Source organism: Mirounga angustirostris, unplaced genomic scaffold (genome assembly GCF_029215605.1).
Source record: "Mirounga angustirostris isolate CCGP_5_RB_7025 unplaced genomic scaffold, mMirAng1.0.hap1 SCAF_10, whole genome shotgun sequence".
Lineage (NCBI taxonomy): Eukaryota > Metazoa > Chordata > Mammalia > Carnivora > Phocidae > Mirounga > Mirounga angustirostris.
In genome coordinates, this window is record NW_026991718.1 from 125,383,632 (window position 1) to 125,406,930 (window position 23,299).

The 23,299-nt window shown below is 37.8% G+C and overlaps 1 protein-coding gene across 9 annotated transcripts in view; it reads left to right on the top strand.

The window, feature by feature from the left end:
• The window catches only part of NCOA3 (nuclear receptor coactivator 3), a 131,344-nt gene that overhangs the window by 80,406 nt on the left and 27,639 nt on the right, over positions 1 to 23,299 (top strand). For 6 of the 9 annotated variants that reach the window (XM_064573321.1, XM_045885904.3, XM_045885908.3 and 3 more), the window contains one exon: positions 22,479 to 22,583. The exons of 2 other annotated variants lie outside the window; for them this stretch is intronic. In XM_064573321.1, the coding sequence (XP_064429391.1) occupies positions 22,498 to 22,583 (86 nt within the window). In that variant the 5' untranslated portion in view covers positions 22,479 to 22,497. Of the gene's footprint in view, positions 1 to 14,503; positions 14,592 to 22,478; positions 22,584 to 23,299 lie in introns of all 9 variants that reach the window. One more of the 9 variants, XM_045885905.3, reaches the window with a different exon arrangement.

The following is a 23,299-nucleotide window of genomic DNA, read 5'->3' on the forward strand; positions in this document are numbered from 1 at the left end:
TTTATAATAGCCAAAAAAAGGAAACAACTTAAATATCCATCAGCTGATGAATAAATAAAATGATAGTTCCATACAGTTAAGTATTCACAAATAAAAAGAGATGAACTACTGATATATGCTATAACATGGATGAATTTGAAAGGATTATATGAAGTGAAAGAAGCCAGTCACAAAGGACTAGATACTGTATGATTCCATTTGTATGAATTTTCCAAAATAGATGAATCATTAGAGACAAAGTAGATTAGTGGTCTCCCTGGGGTGGGGGAGAGGTGGTGTGAAGTGGGGGAAAATGGGATTAGGGGAGAGAACAGTAAGGAGTACTGGGCTTCTTTTTTGGGATAATGAAAACGTTCTAAAATTAATTGTGGTGATGATTGTACAACTCTGAATATATTAAAAGGCATTGATTGGATACTGCAAGTGTATGGTATATGAATTATATCTGTATGAAGCTGTGAAAGAATATACCTGATACATAGAATGTAAGATCTCTGTGCCGCCATAAAGGAATTTTCTGGAAAAATATTGTTACTTTTCTCACGGCACTGACCTCAGAAGGTTTGCTATCTATCCCAAACATTTCTGGGTTTCAAAAACAACACATTAATTGAAACCTCAAGGTTTTCTAAAACCTTATTCTGTCTTTGTTATAGTAGTCAGCCTCTAATTATAGGGCTTATGTTAATTCCAGCACCATATCTTTTTCATGTATCAAGAAAATATATGTCAGAGACTTTTAAAAAATTATTTATTTTAGAGAGAGAGAGAGTGCGTGAGTGGGGGGAGGAGGGAGAGAGAGAGAGAGAGAGAATGAATTCTCAGGCCGACTCCTTGCTGAGCGTGGAGCCGGATGCGAGGCTCAGTCCCAGGACCCTGAGGTCTTGACTTGAGCCAAAACCAAGAGTCGGATGCTCAAACGACTGAGCCACCCAGGGACCCATGTCAAAGACTTTCTTAAAAATTAATTCATTATATGTTAATAAAAAAAATTAATTCAAAGTCATACCCAGACCTATCTGCACTTTTCTATTTGTCCGTTAAGTGTTTATAAGGTGCTTATGGGCATCTTATAGTAGTACATCTGGAAATTTTGCTCTTAAGTGTGTAACATCCATTTAAAAAAGTACCCAGTGGGGCGCCTGGGTGGCTCAGTCATTAAGCATCTGCCTTCGGCTCAGGTCACGGTCCCAGGGTCCTGGGATCGAGCCCCGCATCAGGCTCCCTGCTCGGCGGGAAGCCTGCTTCTCCCTCTCCCACTCCCCCTGCTTGTGTTCCCTCTCTCGCTGTGCCTCTCTCTCTGTCAAATAAATAAATAAAATCTTAAAAAAAAAAATAAATAAAGAAGTACACAGAAAGCCATAATTTTGGTGGATCTGCTGTTTTAGGGCTGATGAAGTGCTATGGTTATAAGCGGAAAAACCAAAGTTATTTTACTTTAGATAATCTGACCACACTTAGTCCCTTACCCCCTTTTTATTTTTTCTTTAGGTTTTTTACTTTTAAGAGGCTCCTTCTGGGGAAGGAGTATTTAAACTGTGGAGATTATATGATGATATGTAGGAGAATATTAAAAGCTTAAACATTTTAGGCGTGCCTGGGTGGCTCAGTTGGTTAAACATCTGCCTTTGGCTCAGGTCATGATCTTAGGGTCCTGGGATCCAGCCCCATGTCAGGCTCCCTGCTCAGTGGGGAGACTGCTTCTTCCTCTCCCTCTGCCCTTCCACCCCCACTGGTTCTCTCTCTCTCTCTCTCTCTCTAATAAATAAATAAATAAATAATCTTAAAAAAAAAAAAGCTTAAGCATTTAAATTTAATGTTGATCAAACAACTTACTTTAAAAAGAAACTTTTTTGAGTGTAGGTTCCATACTATACAGAGATGCCCTTTTTTTTTACACTTTATTTATTTGTCAGAGAGAGAGAGAGGGAGAGAGCACAAGCAGGGGAAATGGCAGGCAGAGGGAGAAGCAGGCAGGGAGCCTGATGTGGGACTTGATACCAGGACTTTGGGATCATGACCTGAGCCAAAGGCAGACGTTTAACTGACTGAGCCACCCAGGCGCTCCAATAGTTGTATTAAAGCCAAAGACTGAATGTTAAGCTGGTTTGCTTTAGATGAGGCTTTCAGAATATGTAGAGAAAATTGTTAAAATTTTAAGATCCATCTTTGACTTGAACAACAAACTGAACCGCACTAAATTCAGTCACTGTTTTTTTGTTCTTGATGAAAATGGATGGAGATAAGGTTTTAGTAGTTGTTCATAGTCAAGTCTCATAAAAAAGGGCAGTTTTATTGGATTTTTGGAAAATATAGACATAAAAAAATTTGTCACATTGGTAATAACATAGCTCATGTAGTACTTAATTTTGTAACTTAATTAAGAAATATAATTGGTGTAAATATCAGCTCAGCGATCTAGAAAGTGAACTGCTATACAAATAGTCCATTTTATACCACTGTTATAAATGGCCCTATCATATGCCAAACTCTCAGAGTAATTACTTTCTTATGATTCTGTCTTTGTTTCCAAAACCTGTTTTGATAAGAATGTTTTTGAATCTGTGTAATATTTAACATATAAAGCCTGCGTTATTTTGAAGTTGATACTGAAAACCTCTAAACTTCTGACCTTGAGTAGAATTTGGTATGTATAACCATTACATGCAGCTGCTGGATTCAGAATTGCCTTTTCTGGGACTCTGCTTTGTGAAAAATAATGTGTATTGGACATGAGTGTATGGCAGCTGACATTTATCAAGGATAACAGGAGCCTTACTCATTTTCACATTTTAAAGTAACTTTGAAAGCTTTGCATGTGCACACATGCTCAACATATGTTCCTAAGATTTAAATACATTTTTCATCATGTATCAATGAAACCAAATTTCAGTCTTTAATGAGCTTCAACGTTAAACTTACTCTGTGTGAGTACACAAACATCTAAAGATCAGCAGTGTAGGATATTTAATTCACTTCCACAGAATTTTATCTTTCATACTTTAAAATTATTACGAGTGAAAATGTACCTGCTTGTATTCAGGGTAGCAGTCTTGTTATGTAATGTGTTATTTGGCATTTCTTTCATTCCCCTACTATAAAATTTGGCCCTAATGTAGAAAACTGGATTATAGAAATTATTTTTTTTCTTATCAATGGTATATTGCTCTTCTGTTTGAAAAGATTTTTATGGAGCTAGTTATTTTACTGGAGGGTGACATAAATAAATTGGGATTGCGTGATTTTTAGTCTTTGTTCTTAGCCTTTTAAAATTTTCTTTAAAGATAGATTGTGATAATAAAAAGAATTCTAAAATAAAACTGCAAAATTCATAATGTGTTGGCAAACTTGTTAATTAAAATAACACCTTTAAATGGTTGGTATGGGTTTCAGACACTGCAGCCCTTCAATATATTGATACGCAGATCACACTGACTTGCTGCAAGGTAATAGGAGACATGCTTTGACTTCTGCAGATAAATTGGCCATGCATAGCTGTAATCCTACTGTCTTTTCGTTTCCAGATGTGATTGAATAGTATAAGGCCTTTGATACCTAGGTCCTGGGTAATAAGTTGAAACTTAATTTTTTGTGTGTATGTGAGTTTTTACTTGGGCTTTTGATAAGCCTGTTTTGTGGTATGAAGGTACCATGTAAATTCTGGACGTTTTATTACTTAAAAAGCTCTGCCTGAATTTGAAATATAAGAAGGCTGAGTTCCATTTTTCCCCCCATTTTCCTTTTGGCAGTTAATAAGGCAGTCATTTTATTTATTTATTTATTTTATTTTATTTTTTATTTTTTATTTTTTTTAAAGATTTTATTTATTTGACAGAGAGAGATAGTGAGAGCAGGAACACAAGCAGGGGGAGTGGGAGAGGGAGAAGCAGGCTTCCTGCTGAGCAGGGAGCCCGATGTGGGACTCGATCCTGGGACCCCGGGATCATGACCTGAGCCGAAGGCAGACAGTTAATGACTGAGCCACCCAGGCGCCCAGGAAGTCATTTTATTAAGAGTGATAAATAGTAAAAAGAATTTTAAATTTAGACTAGTTAAATTGCCAGTGTCTTTACATTTTAAAAAAATGCAAAGCAATTATGAATTTTAACAAGAGTTTTCAAAGAAATCATCCTTAATCACTTGTGACCTAAGTGCCCTTACTGTTTCTACAGATTCTTTTCATACAGAAATGCACCATATTAGAGAGTTTTAAAGAAAATACTTGAGGGACGCCTAGCTGGCTCACTTAGTAGATCATGTGGCTCTTGATCTCGGGGTCATGAATTTGAGCCCCACGTTGAATATAGAGATCACTTAAAAATAAAGTCTTTGAAAAAATAAAGAAAATACTTGAAATGTTTCCATAAGAACAGTTTAAAACTACTACCAAAACTTTATTTGTAGATATTAGTATCTTTGAGAATTTAGTACTTTCCAAAAGACATCTCTTTATAATCCCCTCCTAGGTACCAAGGTTTAGGCAGTTTGCAAAAGTTCTTCAGCCAGTGTGGGAATTAGAAAACCAGTACATTTCCTGAATTCATGTGGGTTGTAAATGTAGTTACTTTATAATCACAGAGGCAAAATTCTGTTTTTTTTAATAACCTTGGTTCTATCTGTAAATCATGAGATTCTTTAGGGAGCCATTTGTTAAGACTTCCATGTGCTCAGATAAGCTTTGTTTTGGTCTATGGTTTTAATTATTTCAGCAGCCTTGTAAAGATGTATTATGTCCTGGGGCGCCTGGGTGGCTCATTCGGGTAAGTGTCTGACTGTAGATTTTGGCGCAGATCATGATCATATAGGGCTCGGTGGTGGGCATGGTGCCTGCTTAAGATTTCCTCTCCCTCTGCCTCTCTCTCACCCCTCTGCCTCTCTTAAAAAAAAAAAAAAAAAAAAAAGACTGGTATGTCCATTTTAGAGAATAAGAAAGAGCTTCAGAGACTTAAATTTGGTGATACTATGCTGGGGCTTAGATCAGCTCTGAAGTCTTTTCCTTTTATTTCACTGTGCTGCGTTCGATTTGAATTCATCAGTTTTCTTATCCACTTCACTGATTGTGTTTGTGTGTGTGTGTGTGTGTGTTGTGTTGTGTTGTGTGTGTTTAGGAATTAATTCTTTATTTAGAGTTTTCAGATATGGATTTAAGCATCCCGTGCTAAGTTAGGATATTTGGTGCTCGCATAATGGGTGATACTATCTCTCTTTTTATACTTTATATTTTATGAAGGTTTGTAATCCAGTCTTTTCATAACGATTTATTGTTTTCATTTATTTTTTTCATGGCTGTCAAATTTTTATCTCTTAAGGATCATAAGCATTTGTTTTAAACTTACTTAAAGATTTCATTTTATTGGGTGGTGAATTCATCTTCCAGTATTGATGAATTTCTTGGTCAACTTTCTTAGTTCTGTTTTCACATACACTTGGGAATTTTCATTTACAATTTGCATCTTAAATGGGAAATTTAGTTTTCCTTTTGTTCATTTGGTGCTCTCCATGTGACCCCTTCTCCCTGGCTTGGTACCCCTAGCTCTGTTTTTGTTGCCTTCTCCCATATCCACTCTACCTTTAGTCTAGGTCCAGGACTCCAGTCTGAAATATTCTTGCAATATTAGAGAGATGATGATTCGTCTACACTGCAGGTTGTAGTATGATGTGATCAGTAACTTGTTATTGATGATCATAGCTTCTCTTCACCTTCTTTTCAGCAATTTTTGGTTTGGTTTTTACCTATGAGCCTTGCTTTTGGTCCTGTTATCTTGTGCATGATTGGATTTCCTTAAAAAGCAGTTGCTACTTTCTGGTCCTGAAATTCAGTGGGTTCATGGAGTCATCAATTCATTACTGTATGTTTGCTCTGTGTTTTGGTCCACAGACATATTTGTTATGTTTGAGCATTTCTGTGTCTTCCAAAATTAATAAAAAATACGTACTTTATTTGTCATTATTATATTTAGAGCAGAGGGGAAGAGTGGTTGGTTGAGAGCAGTAGTCCATGATGTCATCTTATCAGAAAGTCCTGTACTTTAAAAAAATTTTTTATTAATTTTTAAATTTTAATTCCAGCATAGTTAACGTAAGTGTTATGTTAGTTTCAGATGTACAATATGGTGATTCAACAATTCTGTACACGGGTCAGTGCTCATCGTGATAAGTGTACTCTTAATCCCATCACCTATTTCACCCACCCCCCTACCCACCTCCCCTTTGGTTTCTTGGTTTCTCTCTCTTTCTCTCTCTTTGCTTTCCTTTGTCCATTTGTTTTGTTTCTTAAATTCCACATATGAGTGAAATCATATGGTATTTGTCTTTCTCTGACTTATTTCGCTTAGAATTATGCTCTCTAGCTCCATCCATGTTGTTGCAAATGGCAAGATGTAATTTTTTTTTTTTTAAGATTTCATTTACTTATTTTAGAGAGAGTGCAAGAGCGAGTGGGGGGTGGTGCAGAGGGAGAAGGAGGGAGAGAATCTCAGGCAGACTGTGTGCCGAGTGTGAAGCCCAGTGTGGGGCTTGATCCCACAACCTTGAGATCATGACCTGAGCTGAAACCGAGTCGGACGTCTAACTGACTGAGCCACGCAGGCGCCCCAAGATTTCATTCTTTTTTATGGCTGAATAGTATTTCGTCGTACACATACACACACCCCACGTCGTCTTTATCCATTCATTTATTGATGGACACTTGGGCTGCTTCTGTAATTTGGCTGTTGTAAATAATGCTGCAATAAACATAGGGGTGCATGTAACCTTGTGAATTAGTGTTCTTTTATTTTTATGGGTAAATTACCCAGAAGTGCAATTAGTGGATCATATGGTATGGTAGTTAGTTTTTAACTTTTTGAGGAACCTCCATACTGTTCTTCCACAGTGGCTGCACCAGTTTGCATTCCCATCAACAGTGCACTAGGGTTCCTTTTTTCCCACATCCTCACCAACACTTGTTTCTTGTGTTTTTGATTTTAGCCATTCTGACAGGTGTGAGGTGATCTCCATTGTGGTTTGAGTTGCTTTTCCCTGATGATGATTGACGTTGAGCATCTGTTCATGTGTCTGTTGGCCATGTTTAGGTCTTCTTTGGAGATATGTCTGTTCATGTCTTCTGCCCATTTTTTAATTGGGTTATTTGTTTTTCATTTTGAGTTAAGTTCTTTATATATTTTGGATACTAACCCTTTATCAGATACGTCCTTTGCAGATATCTTCTCCTTTTCAGTACGTTGTCTCTGGTTTTGTTGATTGCTTCATTTCCTTTGGTGTGCAGAAGCTTTTTATTTTGATGTAGTCAGGAAGTCCTGTTCTTTTGATTTTACAACCTGGCTTATTTATATAGGCTTGCAGATAGTAGATACTGAAATATTTATTATATGAATGTGAAGAGGATCTTGGAGAAGCCATACCAGTTTCAGACCTTCAATCCCAATCTTAATCTTAGTACAGTGGTTCTCAGAAGTGTGGTTCATGGTCCTCTGGGAGTCCCTGAGAACTCTTACAGAGTCCACACAGTTAAAACTATTTTCACAATAACCCATTATTTACCATTTTCATTCTTTTGATGTTTGCACTGATGCAGATACAGTGGTCCCGAAAACTACTGGCACCTTAGCTTCAGTCAAGGCAGTACTGCTACAGACTATCCTAGTGGTCATTATATACTTTACTTTCCCGCACTTGGAGTTAAAGGAAACAAACAAAGCAGCATTTCTCACTTAGGATTGTCCTGCATGAGGCAGCAAAATTTGCTCATTTCATTAAATCTTGACTCTTGAGTACTGTACTTTAAAAAATTCTGTCTAGTGAGAATGGAAAATATGCAGAAAGCGCTCTGCCTACCATGGTTATCCTGGGGAAGGGCCCTTGTGTGATTGGTTTGGGTACTGAACTAGCCACTTTTTTCATGGAATACCATTTTTACTTGAAAGAACAGCCAGCAAGCTCTGGTTATTGAAACCTGAGCATTTCACAGATAGTTTCTTGAAACCGAGCAAGATGAACCTATTACTTCAAGGAAAACCTCTGTTGGTATTTGTTGACAGTGATAAAATTTGAGTTCTCAAGTGAAAATTGTAATGTTGCTAAATTTGAATCTGCCACCATGAGTGTAACCGCTTCTCAGTACTTAAAGACTTTCAAGATGAGATGCATGGTGATATTAATACGGAGTTTTTGATATTGTATCATGAAATATATCAGTATTTTAAAATCTGCTTGATCAGTGAACTGATACGTTAAAATGACAATGTTTGATGTTACAAAATCATTCATGGGTAGAAGATTTGCTCAGAGTGTAAGCTAGGGGAGTATATTTTAATGTAATAGCATGAAAGTTGATCAGTAGTTTCAGATTTCACTTTGCAACTAACCTTTAAGAAAGTACTTACTGCTTGTTGAGTTTTAGCATAATACCAAGGAAAATTATCTACAGTTTGCAAAAGGCTATTGCGATAGTCCTTTTTAAAAATAAGTACATGTCTCTGAGGCTGGATTTTCTTCATGTTTTTGTCACATTAACATATTGCAACATACTGAATGGAGAAGTAGATAAGCAAATCCAGGTATCTTCTTTAAGTCAGACATAAGATTTGTAAAAATGTAGAAACAATACCACCTCTCTGTTTTGTTTCAGAAAATTTGTTTTCCATAAAATTGTGAAATTGTTAACACAATGCGCTTGTTTTAAAATGAATTAATATTTCAAATATTTATAAGGTTAATTTTGAATATGGTAGCTATTGATAGGTATAACCCACATAACAAAGGCTGTTTGGCGTTCCCAGTTTTTAAGAGGTAAAGGAATCCCGGTATCGAAACGGTTGAGATCACTGATGTAGTGAATTTGGTTGGAACTCCAGAGGCATTTGACCTAAGCCTTTCACCCTGCTTGTGTATACTGGTTGTTTTGATGCACATCGGAATTCTGCTGTAGCTGTCCCTGCTCCGACCTCCTTACACAGGAGGGACTGTCTCTGCTCCGACCTCCTTACACAGGAGGGGCTGTCTCTGCTCCGACCTCCTTACACAGGAGGGGCTGTCTCTGCTCCGACCTCCTTACACAGGAAGGGGGCCACAGCTAACTAGTACGGTTTGGCCATTTTCAAGGACATGCAGTTGTCATGTACCCTGAATCTTTCTTTTAGGAGTGAGATCCAGATTGACTGCCGAAGGTTAGGACTTTGAACACTTGTCTAACATGGTGTGCCGTATCTGATACGCAGTTGTTCCTGCTTTTGAATTAACAGGTCAGCTATTAATTTCCAGTGGGAACCTTTCATAGCACATAGTACATTTTGTGGTACTCTATTTATTAGTTTGTTGATTATGGACCCTTGTCACTAGCTTATTGAAGGCAAAAAACTCTGTCTCTTTTGGCCAGCAGTTTATCCCAAGCACATGGCATGGGGAATGCAGTCTCCTTTGTTTATGTATGTGGACAACACTCAGTATGTTGAAGAATGACCAGTTAAAGACTTTTTTCCCCCTCTAGTTTTATTGAGAAATAATTGACACACACCACTGTATAGGTTTATGGTATACAGCTAGATGGTTTGATTTACGTGTATTATGAGATCAGTACAGTTGGTTCTGCTAACACCCATTTTCTCCTGTAGATACAATAAAAAGAAAAGAAAAGAAAAAATTCTTAGGAGCTACTCTCTCTCTCTGTTTTTTTTAAAGATTTTATTTAACACAGAGAGAGAGCACAAGCAGGGGAAGCAGCAGAGGGAGAGGGAGAAGGAGACTCCCCGCTGAGCAGGGAGCCTGACAAGGCGCTCCATCCCAGGACCCTGGGATCGTGACCTGAGCGAAGGCAGACGCTTAACCGACTGAGCCACCCAGGTGCCCCAGGAGCTACTCTCTTAACCACTTTCCTATATATCACACAGCGGTGTTAGCTGTAGTCATCCTGTTGTATATTACATCCCTAGTGCTTAGTGACCACTCTTCAGATGTTTGCTGGTGGGTTTGGGTTTTAACCAATTTAGGTGTATGCCTGGTTTTACAGGAGTTCATAATTAAATTTTTGCCTCTAATGTTCTTCAACAATAACGAGGTGTCCCCAGTCTTCATTTACTAGACACATGTAGGCTGGTTTTGTGAAATACAAAAAGCTCTTTAAAATCATGAATCATGAAACTGACCTTTGAAAAGCAGTGGAGGAAAAAAAACAACAACCAAGCTATGTTTTACTTAAATTATTTAAGTGATGCTCTTTTTGTCCTATTCTTCAGTATTTTACATTCTTTCTTGCTGCAAATTTCTTTTCTGGTTACAATCATGATCTAGAAGACAGATTTTTAGCTCCACATAGTAGTAGTATACTAGCTATATTTTGACGGGTATTTAGGGAGGCAGTTGAGGCTTTTGTTCAATTAGACTTTGGTACTTTTTAACATTTCTACCAGTGTTACCCTACCTTCAACAGGTAAAGGATGTTAAGAGTGCTTTCTTATTTTCTTTTTTTACTTTGATATATATGTTCTCCTTCAGTATTTGTATTTTTGTCATCCTGAAATTGATAATGACTTAAAGATTTATTTGAAGAGATAAATTCTGTTACCAGATGTATAACTTCTAGGAATATGGAAATGTTATTTTTAAAAAACGACTCTTTTGAATTTAAAGTTATTTAGGCTAGGAGTGGAATTATAATCAGTGAAGAGTAATATGCTGTGAGGTCAGAAAAAGAAAAAAGGCAGTGGAAACAGCACGCAAGGACTGAGCTACAGACTAACCTGCAGTAAAGATGATGACCCATTCAGGAAGTCATGAGTCAGACTTGCCATGTTGTGTTGCTAGCGTTAGAGAACATCTGCTCCAGTGTCTTTGCTTTTATTAAATATTTTTTTTATTTTTAAGTCATCTCTACACCCAAAGTGGGGCTCAAACTCACAACCCCGAGACCACGAGTCGCATGCTCTCTGACTGAGCCCGCCAGGTGCCCCTCCTTTGTTATTGCTTTTAAAGAAGGAAATCTAGCTAAGATGGGTTTTACCCTTGATACATCTCTCTCTCTTCCACCTTCAGTATTTTTCTTCGAAAAATTAATTCAAGTTGCTTTATCAACTTTTCATTTCCACATTGTTAATTTTTATAATGTTAGTGTCACAGGTAAACCCTCTGTAGCTACTTAATGTTTTTGATATTTGATATCGGTGGACAGGGCTACCTTCAGTACTGTAGGGGGAGTGTCTTGTTACTTTTAAGTTTTTCACTCTGCAGTACTCCGGTTCAGGAGTATCAGTGCTGCCCATGACTTACGGTTCCCATTCCCTGTAGCATTCATGGTGTGCCTGCTGCTACTTCCTGTTGCAGCTTTCTTTACCAGGTGGCTAATGTCCACTCTTAAGTATCAACATTTCTTTTAGTATCATTTTTTCTTCTCTGAGGCAGATGGAAAGAATGGGTTAGGAGAGAATGGGGCACATGCTGTGATCATCCCCCCCCTTTACATCTTTATTGCCTATTTATTGAATCTGTATCAGATTTTATTCCCACGCTCTGCACATGCTTCTCTAACCCTTATCTTTTTTTTTTTAATTAATTTATTTATTATTTGAGAGAGAGAGAATGAGAGACAGAGAGCATGAGAGGGAAGAAGGCCAGAGGGAGAAGCAGACTCCCTGCTGAGCAGGGAGCCCAATGTGGGACTCGATCCCGGGACTCCAGGATCATGACCTGAGCCGAAGGCAGTCGCTTAACCAACTGAGCCACCCAGGCGTCCCTAACCCTTGTTTATCTTAATCCAGTGCTTTACCACTTACCTCGAGGGGGCTAAAAACTTTGTTTCTCACTTGTTCCTCTTTCTCTGCTGCTTATATTTTCATTATATGCCAAGAGAAAACCTTAGATATAGTTTTGATGTAGAGATATTTACATCTATCAAGGAAAAATTAAACCACAAATCCAGAAGTAAAAAGAGATCATAAAGAACCACCACTGTGTGCTTTTACGTAGTACCTTTGAAGGTTTGTTGATACCCTCTTTAGAAAATCTTCTAAAATATGCCTCCTTATTCTTACGTCTTTTAATCTTAAGAAGACAGATAGCTGTTACAGTAATTTGTTCTCTTTTCATGGTTTTAATGGCTACTAGCTATGTCTCACCACACTATTTCAGTGGGAGAATGTTTTGAATTCCAGTCAGCTACCTGTAAGTTTAGAATAGCCTGAATAGTCCTGGCTAATTTGTTTTTTGTCTGAAACCTTTTAATTTGTTGCCATATGGGATATTTGTAGCTATTTGTCTTTCAACAGAGAGCAAATCTGAATCTTTGTTCTTGGTATTGAGGGATTACCATTATTCCCTTTGTCAGTTGCTTGCTTTGTATTGCTTTTCATGCTCACATTAAACATATGCATATGTGAGGTGTGATTATTACCAGATTTTACAGGTGATAGGCTTTTTAAAGGTGACACAAGTTTACCTTTTAGTGAAATTGAGATTCTGCTCTTGAGTTTGATTCCAGCAAAGCCCCATTGTCTTTTCATTATGTCATAGTAAATCAGCTGAAGGATTCAAACGTTTGAGTTTTTTTTTTTTAAAGATTTTATTTATTTGAGAGAGAGAATGAGAGAGAGAGAGAGAGAGAGCCCATGAGAGGGGGGAGGGTCAGAGGGAGAAGCGGACTCCCCGCTGAGCAGGGAGCCCGACGTGGGACTCGATCCCGGGACTCCAGGATCTTGACCCGAGCTGAAGGCAGAGGCTTAACCAACTGAGCCACCCAGGCGCTCCTACTCTTATCTTTTAAAAACTTCTTCATGATCTCAGCAAACATCTATTTATTTATTTATTTATTTATTTAAAGATTTTATTTATTTATTTGAGAGAGAGAATGAGAGAGAGAGAGAGAGAGAGCACATGAGAGGGGGGAGGGTCAGAGGGAGAAGCAGGCTTCCCGCCAAGCAGGGAGCCCGATGCGGGACTCGATCCCGGGACTCCAGGATCATGACCTGAGCCGAAGGCAGCCGCCCAACCAACTGAGCCACCCAGGCGCCCGGGTTTTGTTTTGATAGGCAGCTTGGAGCCACTGTATTTGTTGGAGAGGGAACACTCAAGTGAAAAATGACGTGTCAAAAAGAAGCAAAACTGCAGGCTCTTCTTGCATCTTCTCTGTATTTTAAGGAAGATTGTTGAGTTGGTGAAAAGTACAACTAAGGGGATGGTAAAGAAAAGGAGAGCTGGAGTTGGAAAAGGAACCGGGAGAATGGTGGGTAGTAGCAGGAAAAAAGAAAGAGGAAGGAGTTTGTAATGAAACAGTCTTGTACAATTTTTTTTAAAGTTTAAGAAAAAAGTTTGTTTGTTTATATAAGTAAGTAATCTCTACACCCAGCGTGGGGCTTTGAACTCACAACCACGAGATCAAGAGTTGCATGCTCCTCTGACTGAGCCAGCCAGGTGCCCCTTATATGAGGTTTTTTTTTTTTTTTATAATGGTTTAGAGCTTACAGTGTAGAAAGTGGAGACAGAAAAGAGAACAGGAGTAGAGTGCAGTGTGTAAAACAGTGTAGTAGAAGTGTGAAAAGTGCATCAGGATAAAGAAGGAAAAACTTTCTCTAATTGGGAGAGTTTGAATGGTTTCATCAGAGGTGACAGTTGAACGTAATCTTGAAGGATGAGTAGGAGTATTCTAGATATTAGGAGATTTAAAAAGGAATGACTTAGGGCGCCTGGGTGGCTCAGTTGGTTAAGCGACTGCCTTCGGCTCAGGTCATGATCCTGGAGTCCCGGGATCGAGTCCCGCATCCGGCTCCCTGCTCAGCAGGGAGTCTGCTTCTCCCCCTGACCTTCCTCCTTCTCATGCTCTCTGTCTTTCATTCTCTCTCTCTCAAATAAATAAATAAAATCTTAAAAAAAAAAAAGGAATGACTTAAACAGGAAATAATTCAGTGATCATCCTTTGTCAGAATCTCTTAGCATAGGTCATTTGGGAGGCTGCTGCTGGTGGTAGTGGCCGTGCTGAGGAAGAATGGACTGATGGTATGTTTAGAATGAAACTCAGGTGTGGAGGGATTCAGTGCGTTAAATTGTAGGATCCAGTGTTACCTTTAAAATAAGGAATTACCTAGCTAGTTAGTATGCTGTCAGGAGAGTAATTTGATTTAGATGGAAGTGGCTTGCTTAACTCCCTCTGCACAGTGTGTATTTGTGAACTTCAACTCGGTTGCTTCTGTAGAGGTTGAGAAGTCTCTTGGCAACAAGCTTCCAGTTGCAACTAACATCTGCTTTGGCTAATTGGTATGCCCAGTTCTGGTAGCAGAGCCTCTGGGGGGTTTGTGTTTGAATTCAGCTTCATCAGGTTTAAACTGGAACATAAATGTGAAGGGGCTTTGGGGTCAGCCTGTTGATTGAGAATGAAAAGGCAAGACATACAAAGGGAGAAGAGAGAATGAAACCTGTGGATAAAATAGCTGTTAATTTACATTTGGATGCTTTTTGGCTTAATTTGTATATTAAAAATGGGATGTTTTACTCTGGTGTTCTCTGCTATCCCCTTTTCAAGTTTGCTGGCATTATAAACTAAAGAAGACTGAGGAGAAGAATGACCAGGACCTAAGGATAATCCATTTTTGGCATAAGTCTGCACCAAGGTAGTTTATTGTAGACACTGCTCATCTGCTTTTTCTCTTTAAAAAACAACTGTAGGCTCGTGGTTTCCTATCATCTGTGTTCCCATGACACTTTATGCAGTGCCTTCATTTTAACACTTACCAAATTATGTTGTTACAATTGTTTATGCTTTCTTCTTCTGCTAACTTGAGAGTCGTAACAGTGTATGGTATCATTCATCTCTCTTTCCTGGACCTAAAATGGTTCTGGCCATGCAAATGTTTGAGCTGAAATAGAATTAAATTGAAAAATGGATTGCATTAGGTGGTTTATACTTGATCCTACTAAATAGACATAACAGATTATCAGCAACAAAACAAGAGGATATTGCCAGTTAGTTTTTATTTGAAACTTTCTCATTTCTGTCTTTGTCTCCTTTCAGCTCTTACCCTGTTTACCAGAGTTGAATTAAAACATAAAAGTAGGGGTGCCTGGGTGACTCAGTTGGTTGGGTGTCTGCCTTTGGCTCAGGTCATGATCCCAGGGTCCTGGGATCGAGCCCTGCATCGGGAAGCCTGCTTCTCCCTCTCCCACTCCCCCTGCTTGTGTTCCCTCTCTCGCTGTATCTCTCTGTGTAAATTAAATAAATAAAATCTTAAAAAAAAAAAAAAAGAAAACAAAAGTAGGAGACAATCACTGGAAGAGACATCTAGTTGATGAGAAAGCTTTCATAGTGGTTCCATGTTTACCCCGCCCTGGCTACACCCCATGGTCTCTTAAACACACACAGGTTATACTTCCCTCGGTTCTTTAGTCTTTTCCTCTCTGGTGCTGGTTCTCTTGGAGCTGTACCACAGATTGAAGTAAAACCTTTAATATGATATTTTAGAAATACAGTTTTGTAGGATTAAGGCTTTAACTAGTGGTGACTATATACTAAATTGTGTTGAGTAAGAGTGTCAACTTGGAACTTGAATTTTGGGTAGTGCTTTTATATATGAATGTCTCATAATTTTTCCCAGTGGTAATTTTTTTTCCTAATTGGATTGAGCAGTCTTTGCTTTTACATAGAGCTTCAAGTGGTTTTCAGTAAATCATTTCAAATCCACAGTTGTTGTTTGAAAATTTTCCTCAAGTTACTGTGATTCTCAGGACATACCAGAAACACTCCCTAATTAGCATTATTTAATCATACCTTGTGTAAGTCAGCCAAACAAGCCTGAGAAATTAAATTACTAGTGGGATAGTCAAAGTTTTTGGCCCCAGCATTTAATCTTAGAAAACCCAAGGCTAAAAAGACTTGACACACTTTTTCAGGGTATAGCTCATGCATTTCTGATCTTAAGTTTTCTTCTTGCTGTGTTAGCCGGTGACTGTTATTCATCTCAAGTGGAAGTAAGGATCATGGTTAATATTAGACCACCTCAGAGGGCAGTTTATCTGGTGACTTATAGAGTAGTGGTTAGTTTTTAGGAGCTTGAGGGGAATAGCAGCATTAGTACCTGCTGGGTTTGAGTGGCTCCTTGCCTCTATCCCTGGTACTCTGCATACCCCCCAACCCTGAATGTACAGCTGCTCTGTGTTCTTACTGATGAGTTGAGAAATTTTCTGGTTAACTGGTTGGAGGTGGTGTGATTTAAAAGTATAAATGGTTTATTTTTGGTGAGGAATAAAATGCCCAAGGAACATTTGATATATATTTTATTGGTTATAAAGTTCTGAGTCCCAGTTCTGCCATCTGGTATCTGTGTGTGACCCAGTGGAAAGTTACTTAGCTATTTCCTTATCTATAAAATGGGAATAGTAATGCATACTTTGGAGAGTCATTGTGAGAAATTACATAGAACATGTTATGCCCAGCACTGTATGGCCACAAAAGTTATCCCCTTCCCTTTCCCTTATTAATGTAGGAAAAGTAAAATATTTTATTTATTTATTTTTAAATTTTTAATTTTTAAAAAATTTTTCAATTTATTTTTATTTTTTTAGCTTTTATTTATTTATTTGACAGAGAGACACAGCGAGAGAGGGAACACAAGCAGGGGGAGTGGGAGAGGGAGAAGCAGGCTTCCCGCAGAGCAGGGAGCCCGATGTGGGGCTCCATCCCAGGACCCTGGGATCATGACCCCAGCCGAAGGCAGACGCTTAACGACTGAGCCACCCAGGCGCCCCAAAAGTAAAATATTTTAGTTGGTCTCTGTGCCATCTGAGATTTACTGAGTAACCTATCTCCTCTCCGTTTTGGATTTTGGCATCGCATGGCACCCCCCCCCCCCAGTCATATGCACAGCCCCCCACTATGGGCATTAGCATTGTTGATTGGTGTCTTTTCCTTTTGGACAGGAGTACTTCCTGCATCCTTGTCCATCTGGCTAGTTTGTCGTACACAATCAGTATTTTTTTCTCGTATATTAACTGCAGATAACCCAAACGAAAGCTAGTTGATGCTGTTCAGTCATATACCAACATTTTCATGACTTTTGAGCTGGCAGGTATAATTCTTTTCTGCTTTTTAGCCAGAATTAGTTTAGGAATGTTCATTTTTTAGCAGTTTAACTTGTATTCTGAGCATGTCTAAGCTTAAACATGTACCATAGCTTGTTGTGTATAGAAAGGCCTGTAGTATTTATATAAGGAATTCTAACCAATTCCTGTTAAGATTTTTTCATTTTAAATCCGATTTTTCCAAATAATATAGCAGTAGGTAACATTAGATTTTGATAGCATTGAAAGTTATTCTAAATTGCTACTATCTATATTTGAAGTAAATTGCATAGAATATCTTGCTTAAATGTAATCTTAAAGTGTGCGTTGTTGTATCAGTATATTGAAGTAGATAGCACAGAACTCTTTAGTAGAAACCTTTTAGAAAAAGAAAAAAAATGTAAAACGGCCCAAGGATCTAGACGGCTGAGTTCACACGGAAATGAATATATTTTGGGCCCTTGGATTCTGATTCAATAAGTTCTCCACTCTAGTCCTTTTCTTTCTTTCTCTCTCTTTTTAAAAAAATATTTATTTATTTAGAGTGAACATGAGCTGGGGGTAGGGGTAGAGGGAGAGGGAGAAGCAGGCTCCCCACTGAGCAGGGAGCCTGACCGGGGCTTGATCCCAGGACCCTGAGATCATGACCCGAGGCAAAGGCAGATTCTTACCCAGCTGAGCCACCCAAGTGCTCCTCTAGTCTTTTTTTATACTGTGGTGTCATGGGCTTGAAAAAACTGTGATTGGATTGTATTCTACCTGGAAGTGTAGTTGAGGTGTATCTCTAGTTTTATAATCACTTGGGGGACGTCTCTTCATTCGCAACTTCAGAATATATCTGCAAGTCATTATTGGATTTATGAGGTGATTTCAAGAGTACAGATTACTTGGGGGGGGCAGATATATATTGTGGTCTTTTTTTTTTTTTTTAAAGATTTTATTTATTTGACAGAGAGATAGCAAGAGCAGGAACACAAGCAAGGGGAGTGGGAGAGGGAGAAGCAGGCTTCCCGCAGAGCAGGGATCCCAATGCGGGGCTTGATCCCAGGACCCTGGGATCATGACCTGAGCCAAAGGCAGACGCTTAACGACTGAGCCATCTAGGCGCCCCTATATTGTGGTCTTAATTCTCTACTGTGTAGGTGATCTTTAATTGTAAGGAGTCAGACTGTAGAAGGGGGTTAATATTCATAGACTGTTCTTATAATCAAAGACACTGTGAGACTCTTGTGCTATATTATTTCCCCTTTGAATATGGATTTTACCAGCTCCATATATCCTCTAAACTAGATGGGTTGTAATTTAAGATAAAAATGTAAGCTGTACAGTTACTGATTTATGTTTCTTTTAGAATTTTTTTGGAAGAATGATCTATTCATGGGCCTAGTGTGTAATCCGTTCTCCCCTTGCACCCTGATTATTGACTACTGACTGAAAATGGTCTAGATTTATGTGTGTATGCTAGGCATTTACCTTTCATACCTTAAAAAGAATAATTTACCAAGCTAGATAATATATCCTCTCAGGTAGATATAGTTTGAGTCCATCTCTGCCAGTGAGAAGCAGGCAGCAGACTGGGCAAATAAAACAAATGCTATTTACAATTTTTATGTTTATAACAAAGATTAATACCAAATAAATAGAAAACTGTAAAGTATGTCATAGTCATTTGTGCTCAGGAATAATTGTATTAGTTATTGTATATACTGAAACTTATTTTTTGCACAGAAATACTAGTTTTCATTTTCATGTTGAACATTTTCTTTATCCTAATGAAATTTAGGAGATGCATTTGCTGTATTTTTTTTTCGTTGTTGTATGGTATTTTATCATTCATTCTTGGAAGTCCTGTGGTCTTCCAGGTGTTGCGCAATAAATGTGACTTGGTGTCAAGGTTCATATCTGAGTAACAACTAGGCAAGAAATTGGCAAACCTGTTCTTTAAAAAAAAAAAAAAAGAGAATGATACTTCCATGGTTTTACATTAGAATTTTGTGTTAATACATTTGTGGATAATTACCTTTGTTACTAGAGATCAGAGGATTCTGTAAAAGAGTAAATTTGGTACCACATAGACTACACAGTCGTATGCACATTATAGCTTCTTGTTACGCCAAATCAAGAGAAGGAGTCACATACGTATATATGGACACATTTGGCCTACTTATATTTCTCTACATGCACATAAAAATTGATGTAACGTGAATGACTTGTATGCCTTTCTGGTTTAGACTGGTAATTGTGATTATTGATTTCTTCCATACTAAGAGATTGTCATGGTTTTTCATTCTCTACTGATGTAATTTATGCCTTTAAAACTCCTTTTGGTGACATCCTATATCAAGTGTAGAAGTGAAAAATTTAAAAAGTTTGAACTATTATATAGTTTAGAATGAAGGGAATTCCAAAGTATGACTTAATAAGTTGAATGTTCCATTTATTCAATATTTATTCAAGACATTTATTGACCACTTATTAAATGCTAGGCACCTTCAACTGTACTGGAGATTCAGCTTAATATTTAATAGCAAAGTAAGGTGAAATAATACTGAGACTCTGGAATAAATTATGTCTTTCAAATTAAAGAAATGCTATTTGTTCACCAAATAGTTTGCCATTCAGTTTTGGGGATTCAGTTTATGTTTGATATCAAAGTAAGGAAATAATATTCAGGATGTGGAATAGATTATATTTTTAAAGTAAAGAAATGTTACTATTCACTGGATGGTTTGCCACTCAATTTAAAAATAACTTTGTGAATGAAGCAAGTATAAAACCAGGTGTGTATTGAGATGTAGCTAAAATTATTTTTTTGTACTTAAGGACTCACCGTTTTTAAATATGAAAATTGGAAATCAAAACTGAACATACTTTAAAACTTTTTTATTTGGAAATAATTTTAAACTTAAAAGTTGCAAGAAAAAGAACAGTACAAAGAATTAAAAAATTTTTCTTCTGCCAAGATTCACCCTTTGTCAATATCTTGCTGCCCTCCTTTCTCCTCTCTTCTTCCTCTCCCTCTTCTTTGCTTCTCTTTCTGTTCCTTTTTTCACTCACTTAAAATGTGTATAAATCCCATCCCTCCACCACTGGGGGGTCATTTGCATATATAATGGTCCATTTACTGTAAATATTAAGAATAAGGATAGCCTCTTTTTAAAAAAATATTTTATTTATTTATTTGACACAGAGAGAGAGACAGTGAGAGAGGGAACACAAACAGGGGGAGTGGGAGAGGGAGAAGCAGGCTTCCCGCTGAGCAGGGAGCCCGATGCGGGGCTCGATCCTAGGACCCTGGAACCATATCCTGAGCCGAAGGCAGACGCCCAACGACTGAGCCACCCAGGCGCCCAAAGGATAGCCTCTTAAATAAACACGTACAGAACTCAAGTAAATTTCACATTGATAAAATATTCTTATCGTCCATATTCTAATTTTGTCAGTTGATCCATTAATGTCCTTTATAGCACTTCCCCCATCTAGGACAGAATCCAGTATGGGATCAAATACCCATTTGTCATTTCTTTTTAGCTTTCTTTAATCTGGAATATTTACAGATTTTGTCTTTTATGAGATTGTCATTTTTGAAGAATACGGTATTTCTGGCATTGTGGGATCTGGGTATGTTTCAAAATCATAATATTGAGCCACTATTTTTTTTTTTTTTAATTGATTTATTTTAGAGAGAGGGAGAGAGTGTGTATGCCCATGCAGGCCCAGGGGCAGAGGGAGAGGGAGAGACTCCCAAGCGACTCCCTGCTGAATGCAGAGCCCGAATGGGGCTCCATCTCACAACCCTGAGATCATGACCTGAGCTGAAATCAAGAGTCTGTCGCTCGACCCACTGACCCACTTAGGCACCCCATATTGAGCCACTGTATATCAAAGATATGTTAAGTTCTTTTCTCTCCTTTTCTTGGAAACATCTCAGCTTTTCAGCTTTTACATTTTACTATCAAAATTACAGGTAGAATGAATTTTGTTGGTATTTAATTCATACCTACAGCATATGTAAAGGTGATGTCATAATCTAGAGCTCTTGGTTAACGATCATGTGGTTTTGATTTTTTAAAAGCTGCATATTTAAGTTTCGTTGATTTTGAATTTTTGTCTCCTTTCCTGGTATTATTTTGCCACCTAGTGGAAATTTATATCCTTCACTACATGTCTAAAAATCTAGATGGACTGCAAGATGCATTTTAACATACTCAGAAAAAAGTAGTTTGGAAAGTTTGAACTTCTTGATGGACTTGGAATTCTTTAGAACAATGATTGTCTTCCTAAACAAGAGTTTAGGACAAATAAAGTTCTTAGTAAGTGAAGGCTTAGTAGAGGTCTTAAAATTATGAGCTGTTGAATGTTAAAACCTGTTTTTGTTTCAACAAGAAACACCCTACATTTATTTTCTTTATCATTGAAATCTTAACCAAAACATATTACATTTCCATCAGTTAATATTAAGATAATTCTTGCTATGTGGATCTTATCAAAAGCCCTTCTCCCCCCCCGAGCTTTTTTTTGTGTACGTCTTCTCTCCAGGCCTAACATAGTGGAGTTTATGTGTTATTTACACATTCCAGGTTTATTTTGAAGTCACAGAAGAACAACACGGTGGGTAACAAATACTCATGAAATGGTTTAAAGGAAAACCATGTGGTACCTTGAAAATAGCCTGAAAACAATTTAGATTTTTATCATTTGAAGACTCCTTACCAAATGACAAGATAAGCTCTAATTTGTACTTTCTTGGGTAAAAATAAAATGTAAGTTTTTTTTTCCCCCAAAGATTTTATTTTTGGATTTTATTTTTAAGTAATCTCCACACCCAGTGTTGGGGCTCAAACTCACAACCTCGAGATCAAGAGTCACCTTCTCTACTGACTGAGCCAGTCAGATGCCCCCCAGGATTTCATCACGTGGAGAGTTGGCGGTCTTTTCTTCTTGTTATTAAATATGAAGAAGATGCCTTCCTTATCCTTTGTAGTATTTAACATACACATTTTTAGTAGGATTTGAGAAACATTTTAGTCTTGGAGTTGGACGTTCTGCATAATTAAACTGGAATGTGAACTCGACATTGTCTTCAGAATACGAATTTATAATAAAGAATATTAAGAATTATCTAACCATGGGGATGCCTGGGTGGCTCAGTCGATTAGGTGTCTGCCTTTGGCTCAGGTCATGATCTCAGGGTCCTGGGATTGATCCCTGCGGGCTCCCTGCTCAGTGAGGCGTTTGCTTGTCCCTCCCTCTGCTGCTCCCCCTGCTCTTGCTGTCTCTCTGTCTCTCTCTCAAATAAGTAAAATCTGAAAAAAAAAAAGTATTATCTAACCATGTAGGGAGTGTAGTTCTGTATTACAAAATTAAGCCACTCAAGCATACAGCAGCTTTATAGAGTCATGGATATTTTATAATATTTTCATCTTATCATTATTCTTTCTTAGTTGCTGATGTATAGTCACGATGAGCGGATTAGGAGAAAACTCCTTGGATCCACTGGCCCCTGATTCCCGAAAACGCAAATTGCCATGTGATACTCCAGGACAAGGGTAGGCAGTGTATTTCCAGATGCTTCACCAAAGGCTCCTCCCCCTACCGTTATATTTTTGCTTAAAGATAGCATTCAGCTTTCTGTTATATATATTCTCTGGTTATATATTTTTTTGTCTTTGCTTAAATAATATGATTTCGCTTTGTACTAAGTAGTGTGGCATAGTGATCAGATGGACATCCTTATGATGCAATAGAAATTTTGTTGCTGATTCAGGTAGAAGCAAGAATCTTATACTAACACCTTTGATACGGCCGTTATCAAGCATTTCTTAGTGGAGGTAGTAGGAGTTAGGAATAGATAATTAAGATTATCACAAGTAAGACTCTTTGAATTCCTGTAGGAAAATGTTAAGTTGGTATTTTGGCATTTGTGGGGTTTCATCATTCTTTTCCTGAATGAAGTTCAAAGTTTAAAAAATAGAAATCAGATACTTCATTTTATGCAGTGATACTCTAGCCTTTTTAGTATTTGCCAAGGTCAATATGACTTGAGTTTTAATGTAATTGTTGCAAAGTAAAAAAATGACCTGTAAGCCATAAAACCTTGTCATTAATAAGTAGCTAACACTGTTTTCCTTATTATTTGGTGTTTTACTGTCTCTATGAGGTAAAGACTATGTATCCTCATTTTCTGGATGACGAAACTGAGACTAAGTCTGCCCAAGGCCACCAGGCTAACAAAGAGGTGGACTTGAATTTAGGTTTGCCTGAA